The sequence below is a fragment of the Ptiloglossa arizonensis genome, chromosome 7 (genome assembly GCF_051014685.1).
Source record: "Ptiloglossa arizonensis isolate GNS036 chromosome 7, iyPtiAriz1_principal, whole genome shotgun sequence".
Lineage (NCBI taxonomy): Eukaryota > Metazoa > Arthropoda > Insecta > Hymenoptera > Colletidae > Ptiloglossa > Ptiloglossa arizonensis.
In genome coordinates, this window is record NC_135054.1 from 23,639,136 (window position 1) to 23,646,749 (window position 7,614).

The following is a 7,614-nucleotide window of genomic DNA, read 5'->3' on the forward strand; positions in this document are numbered from 1 at the left end:
GTTATTAGGACTGCAGCTGCGACCAGTTTAATTTCAACGAAAGAGAGTGTCGTGCTCTCGAAAGAGAGTATCGACCACCGGGTGATTAAGTGCACGCAACAACGTTGCGCACTCGAATGCACAAAATTTCGAATTTTTTTTTGTTTTCTTTTTTCATTACAAAACTGTATTACGTAAAATTTGGTTTGCTCGAAATTTCCTACTACACTTTTCGCTCGTGAATTTGTTCGTAAAATAAAGAGAACTTTATTTGCTCTAAATGAAAAAGAAATTAGAAATAACAAATTTTTCGAAAACACTTTTCTCCTTAAAAGATCAACGATCGATTTCTTCGTTCCGTTTCTACGTCCGGGAAATCTCAACGCGATACCGCAAAACGTTTAACTTTCGAGATTGTTTTCCTATAATCTATTTCATTAAAAAAAAATAAAAATTTAAATTTTTCGTTCAACTTACACGTAGCGTACGATACTTAATCGATCGATGACGTCCATTACGTGGAAACATCGATTACCAGTTCTCAATCGATTAAGACTCTGATAGCAACAAACGCAGTATGCGGGCAAAACCTTGCAGAAACAATTGGTCAGCGTTGTATAGTCGCGCTCGGTGTCTATATAGTACACGCGCATCTCTATGGATATGACATTGCATCGATCCGTATAAAAAGGACATTTCGTCGAAGTTGTCGAACGTGTTGAGCTTCTGTCTCGTGAAAACAAGGGCTTATAAAAGTTTCCAGCACTGTTTGCTTTGTTTTCCAGTATACAAAGGCTCTAGCTGATACGCTGTCGGGGATGCTTCAACGTTGACATTTAATTTTTCGCAACGTTGCAAAATCCTGGACTTCGAGCGTTGTCTGACTGGTTACTCGTTCCGAGATTCATTCCTCGGAGACTTCTTCGACGAAAATAAAACGAAAAGCTTATTCGTGTTACCGAGTTGAAGATCTTCGCGAATCGTTTCCTTTTCATCGAGTCTCCCGCCTCTGGAACGTATTAGAAACGTTTCCTACAATCTTGTTAGCATTTTCGTCTCTCGAACGTGTCTCTGAACGAGAGATCGATTGTGTTTTCAAACGACTAACTTATCCAATTAAAACTTCCAACGACTTCCCAATTTCGCACGTATTCTGCACACTGTAATGACGAAACGGAGAGGGTGAAGATATCTGTTCATCTCCTTGGAAGATTCACGAGTGGTTTACGAGGGATTTATTCGACGTCTCGCACTTGGGCGAAGTTGCCTGACGCGAGCGACTAATTTCATTCCATAAATAGACGTACCCTGCAAAGGGATAAGAACGCGTGGGAAATCTATACGAGAATTGGAATGCGATCTCTATTATAAAAATAGGATTTTAAATGCTCTTATTATAGATTCTTTTGTCCTTTTCCTCTATCGGATCTATCTTTATCGGTTGTACCTCTATTAGATCTACCTCTGTCGCGTTTACATCCACTACGACTATCGGGTCTACTCTATTAGGTCTACCTCGATTGGATCAATCTCTATCCTTATCTTCGGTATCACCGTTTCCGTTACTTTCTACCGCAAACTCTATTGTAATCTACTCCCCGTGTCTACGATTTAAAATACTATTTTAAATCGTATCCAGTGGCACGGTTTACCTTCACGGGTTCCTACGGAACTTCAACGGCGTACAAGAGCATCGACTGTACCGTCTACCACCGTTTACTCGCCCTCTGTCTCCATCAGCCTCTCCTATCCCCGTCGTTTGCTATTGCCTACCGTCTGTCTCGGTGATTCGAAATAGTATTTGAAATTTCAGCAATCGTGCAATTTGCCGCCGAGGTTCTTCGATCCATCGAGCTGTAACGGCGTGCAATTTGCGCATCGCGTATACTCGATGCCCCACTATTTGCCCTCTGTCACTATTGGCCGCTCCCCACTTTGGCTCGGAGAACCGTCCGACCGATGATGCCTCGTGCGTGTTGCATCAGAGCCCCGGCAACCTTGGACTTGCCGCGAGTTGCGGCCCGTGAGGTTAGGACGACTAGCCAGCCGTAGTTCCTACTAGGGGAAAGAGAGAGATAGCCTCTGCGTCTTGATCGTGCAGGCACTTTGCTCCAGTGGCAGCTAATTAAGCAATCACGGCCATTATCAGGGTCCGGGCTCGCACGCCGTGTCAGATGCATCGCGCGAGCGCAACAAGACTATCTTCTTGAGTTACCGGCGGCTGGAGTCGTTCATTTTTCTCATCCATTTCGATCGAGAGGGTCGATTACCAGACCGGTAAGATCCGACTGTTTGCTCTTCTCTGAATTAATTACGGATAAAAGTTTACCGTCCGGTCGAACGAACAACGGACGAAAGATTCTAAATTCGAATAGATCAAAGGTTCGAGGGAACAACGAAAACGTTTTCGCGCATCGATAGCGAAACTCGACCGGTAGAGGAGTGCATTTTCTCGCGTGTCTCGCGCCAGACGTATTTGTCTTTCGCGTAAACTCGCTCGAGATCAAACGATTTTCAGGGTGGTCCAGAAATTTCGTCACGCACTGCAACACAGTCTGCGCGTTTCGTGGGCGTAAACCGTATCGGTGGTTCGAAACGTCTCGAAACGATCGAGTCGATAAACAATTATTCCGTTTCGGATGTTTGTTTGTTATTCGTACGAAACGGAGACAGAGATGAAATTTAATATCGTTAAAGCTATCGTGGGGGAGGAACTCCTCGTCGATATATTTTTTAGCAATCACTTTGCTCGTAGACTGTAACAACGGAAACGAAAGACAAAACGTATTCGTCTATCGTTCTGCGTCGCGACGCGGCGCTTGAGCGGATTTTGTTGTCGAAAACACGCATAAGTCTCCCCGCGAGCTATCGGGAACCCGCATCGCGCACGGTTTCGCGATTCGCGAAGGTCGAGTATTTTGATGTTCGGCGAAATCCATGGGATTACAGCATCGTATCGTTTCTCTTTGTGCCAGGGGGAAGGCGAATTTACGGATAAAACAAAGCGGAACTGTCCGAGCCAAGGGATGCGGCTTGATTTATCTCAACGGTTGCTTTTCACGAACGCGAGAAAACGTTTTACGATCGTCACCGTTGATCGCGTGCTTACACAGGATGTTCCGAAGTCAAACGATCGAATTTTACCAGTTTATCCTAGGAATAGAAATAAGAAAAGAACGTCACACGGGGCGCCCGGATGCAACGTCCGTAAACATTTAGTTTCACCGTACGACACTTTCCTCTTTCTTCGATCGTTTCGAAGATACAACTTGTCCCAGTAGCGTGGGACACTTTGCCTAGCGTTTCTCTTCTTATTTCTACTCGTGCTAGAATGCCTTACCGACGAGTCCACTAGCAGGGATGAAACGCCTTCCCTTCCTTTTCCCTCGCTTTCCTTTCCTTTACCTTCAACATTTGTTAAAGCGCGCCAAACATTTTATCAAACTACATATTCTCCATTTTGGAAAACGAAACGACTTTCCGAAAACAAACCAATACGTTTCCTTTACGCTTAATTCCCTTTGCGCTTCTTCTCTCCCCGCCGCGCACTGCTTTCGAAACTGATACGTACAAACGACTAAAAACAATTTCATTTGTTGTTGTTGTTGTCGTCGTCGCCGCACGAGTGAAAACAAGAGAAAGGAATATGAAATTGTTGGCCGCGCTAAGCCTTCGCGAAAATACACCGAGTGGCTGCACCGAAAATAAATTCCTCGCGGAATGTCGCCGCTTCTCCGGCTACGACGGGATTTCTGGAGTGGTTCCAATTTTAAAAACGAAGGCCCCAGTCGCACGCGCGTTTCGCTTCGAAAACACTGGGCCATCGGGGGCTTAACGATCAGAGAAACGTGGAAATGGTCGATGCCCGTTCCCAGCGATCGGGGGATTTAAATGGCTCGATTTACCGCCGTGTTCGTTTTTATTCCCTTTTGTTCGCGAGTATCGCTCGCGACAAGTTATCCTGATCCTTTGTGGGAGGATGGGCTAGGATCGAATGACGCAACAGTCGTTTTCTGTACCTGTATCGAGAGTTTTCCTTTGACCGACAAACGCGTGGAAATGATAAAAAAATGTTCAAATTCGATAACAGATTATTCGACGCTCGTTCGTCCACAATTGTTATCGTAAAGTGATTATCGTTCGTTCGTCGCGATTCTCTAAATTTATACGGAACGTTGATCATCCAGTTGAGACGGTCGACGAAATTATTGGCTCGTAATTGTCACCTCGAAGCGCAAACAGTTTTCCCATTACTTTCTCCGGGTTGAGTTACACGCGAAACGTCTTTCGATTGTCTCGGCGACAATGTTTCCAAAGCGGCGTGGATTACGCGAGCGCAATCGTAAACCGATGGTACTTTATTCGTACGAATCGTTGGGTTAGCGAAGCCAGAGTCAACGAAAGAGGGAAATAAAACGGTGCCAACGGTCCGATTGAACGCCTTTGCGAAATGCGAGTCGAGTCGGCGTTCTGCTCTTCGATGAATCACTTCCCGCGTCTATCGAAACGCTGAATCTCGGCGAGGATTTCGTTCTTATCGCGTTGAAATTTTATACGAAAGCATTGGCGCGTCTTAATCTATTTTTTTTCTCTTTTCTTTTCTTTTTTTTTCGTACTCGACAAAATTACGGAAATGTACTTTTCTGCTCTCGAACAAAAATGCTTCGCGTTTCCTTCAGTGACAGTGACGGAGATCACTCCGCGACTATTTTACGTTTCGTCGTTTCCAACCGCGAGTACAAATTCGCGTTTCCTTTTCCTACAGTCGGATCAAGTTCGATCGATCGCTCAAGGTCACTTTCCCGACTATGAATCGCGTTAAGCACGACCACTACTTTTATGCTATGGCAACTTGCCTCGCTATTTAAAGAACAGAGAGCGCATGTCTGTAAGTTTCTGCGAAAAGTCGAGAGATGGAGCGATGAAGCGGTTATCCGAACAACGCGTTAAAAGTAATCTCTCCCCTCCTGCGTGGCCTTGAGCGGTCGTTTGATTTCGTTCCAACGGTAGCACGTTGTCGAAATTTTCGTGGATGGCATACGGGTTGTATATAGTACCGATTGATACGAATTTGTGGAAATGTTCAAGGTCTTACGATCCTTTGGTAATTTACGGGAGTATCTAAGAAATTGCGAACGTTGTTTCAGTTGCGAGGGTTGCAAGGGATTCTTCAAGAGGACCGTTCGCAAGGATCTATCGTACGCGTGCCGCGAGGAGAAGTCCTGCATCATCGACAAAAGACAGAGAAATCGGTGCCAGTATTGCAGATATCAGAAATGTTTGGCCATGGGTATGAAAAGGGAGGCGGTACAGGAGGAACGTCAACGTACCAAGGAGAGGGATCAGAGCGAGGTGGAGAGTACGAGCAGTTTGCACTCGGACATGCCGATCGAGCGTATCCTGGAGGCTGAGAAACGAGTCGAATGCAAGATGGAACAGCAAGGAAATTACGAGGTACATATTCGAGCAAGAGTAAACGAGCGGACTGTCGCACACTTTGAACACCGAACGCGTGCAACTCTCGTATCGTTCTTCCCAACGAGCACGATGAAACATTATTCGATTCGTTTTTTGAGTCTCGATGACATCTCTTTGATCGTTTCAATGTACCCTTTAACCCCGATCGATTATCGAAGAGGATCAAAATGGAAATTAAATGCACTTACACTTAAGCTGGAATTTAATTTCGCGAGTCACCGATGGATACATTAATTCGCGTTGAAAGGTAACGTCGCGCCGGAAGTGGTATTTTTCATTTCATTCGTTGGTTCGTCACGTTGGATGTCATCGAGAACTTTTCACGAACCGAACGACAGCTTTAGACGATAAGCTGGCTCGAGACGAAATCAATTTATACGACATTGGATCCAAGCGAACGATCGAATTAAACTCGTTTCGGGCGCCGTTTGGTGGCGATCCGATACGATCGTTTTGCCCCGCGCAAAGATATTTTAAAATTGATCGAGTCGATTTGCCTCGATGAGTATCGCGCTCGAAATTATTAGACCGTCGCCTACTCGGGTATAGGTTCGCTCAATTAACGAGTAAATTCGCTCGGGAGGACCACCTACTCGAGTACATTCGTCCATTGAGACCGTTACCGTATCGATCGTATTCCGCAATTTCCGTCAATCTTGATAGTTGGTTTCTTCGAGGCAATTTGACGTATCCTTTTCGTAATTTTCAAACAGACATCGTAAAAGCAACGAACGTGGCAATTGGACGTTTCGTCCGGCACCCCATTCTGCGAATCGATGCACACCATTTACGCAACTGCTATTCAATGTAGTCCGTTTGTCTATACGTAAGCGGCGTGACGATTTTATAGAACGGTGTGCGTGGCCGTTCCCCGAAATGCTCCTTCAATTAATTCGGCATCTCTTGTAATGCACAGAATGCAGTGTCGCACATTTGCAACGCCACGAACAAACAGCTGTTCCAGCTGGTAGCATGGGCGAAACACATCCCACATTTTACATCGTTGCCACTGGAGGATCAGGTACTTCTGCTCAGGGCTGGATGGAACGAGCTGCTGATAGCCTCGTTTTCCCATCGTTCCATCGACGTGAAGGACGGTATCGTCTTGGCGACGGGGATCACTGTTCATCGGAACTCGGCGCAACAGGCTGGTGTGGGCACAATATTCGACAGAGTGCTTTCGGAGCTTGTGTCGAAAATGCGTGAAATGAAAATGGACAGGACCGAGCTTGGCTGCCTGAGGTCAGTAACAGTTAATTATACAGCTTTCTTCTCGTTTCGATTCATCGTTGAATCTTACTTTCGTTATATATTCCAGTATCGTATCTTCTTCCATTCGATCGACGCGTTTCCTTTCTTTCTCTCGATGAATTTCTCGAATTATCGAGTTGTTGTTGCATGTGCGCAGGTCTATCATTCTTTTCAATCCCGAGGTTCGAGGACTGAAGTCCATCCAAGAGGTGACTCTGCTCCGTGAGAAGATCTATGCAGCCTTGGAAGGATATTGTCGCGTTGCTTGGCCCGACGACGCGGGCCGATTCGCGAAATTGTTGTTGCGCTTGCCTGCCATCCGGTCGATCGGACTGAAGTGCCTGGAGCATCTGTTCTTCTTCAAGATGATCGGCGACGTGCCGATTGACGATTTCCTCGTGGAGATGTTGGAATCGCGATCAGACCCTTAGGAGCAGAAGGTGTGCCGCGTCCTGGGGCACACCGACCTGTGAGAGAATAAAAATATATATATATACATGTATGTGTATATATATATATATATATATATATATGTATGTATATATATGTATGTATATATATATATGTATATATATATATGTGAAAAAAAAGTGAGAAAAGAAAAAATGACAAAAATATAACATTTAAGATACATGTAAAGAATCTTCGCCGGTACTGACGCCTCCACGCAAGAAATCCTCACGTCGAGCAGCGGGATGGAATTTACTTACTTTTCCCTTCTCACCTTTTTATTTATGACTTTGTTAACGCTTCGTATCCGACGTAAGGAGGCGGTCTTTCGTTCGATTCGTATCGAGAGCATGGCGGAAGTCGCAACGATGCACCCAGGAGAGAGAAACCAGTGACATTGATACAGCTTCTTTACGTTGGAACGTATTGGTTCGGTAGCAGCTGTTATTTTATAGA

General features: G+C 45.3%; 1 protein-coding gene across 4 annotated transcripts in view; it reads left to right on the forward strand.

Moving 5' to 3' along the window:
- The window catches only part of Usp (retinoid X receptor ultraspiracle), a 51,024-nt gene extending 43,818 nt beyond the window's left edge, over window positions 1-7,206 (forward strand). For 3 of the 4 annotated variants that reach the window (XM_076316728.1, XM_076316730.1, XM_076316729.1), the window contains exons 5-7: window positions 5,127-5,433; window positions 6,374-6,699; window positions 6,866-7,205. In XM_076316728.1, the coding sequence (XP_076172843.1) occupies window positions 5,127-5,433; window positions 6,374-6,699; window positions 6,866-7,139 (907 nt within the window). In that variant the 3' untranslated portion in view covers window positions 7,140-7,205. Of the gene's footprint in view, window positions 1-5,126; window positions 5,434-6,373; window positions 6,700-6,865 lie in introns of all 4 variants that reach the window. The other variant, XM_076316731.1, reaches the window with a different exon arrangement.
- The last annotated feature ends 408 nt before the right edge of the window (window positions 7,207-7,614 follow it).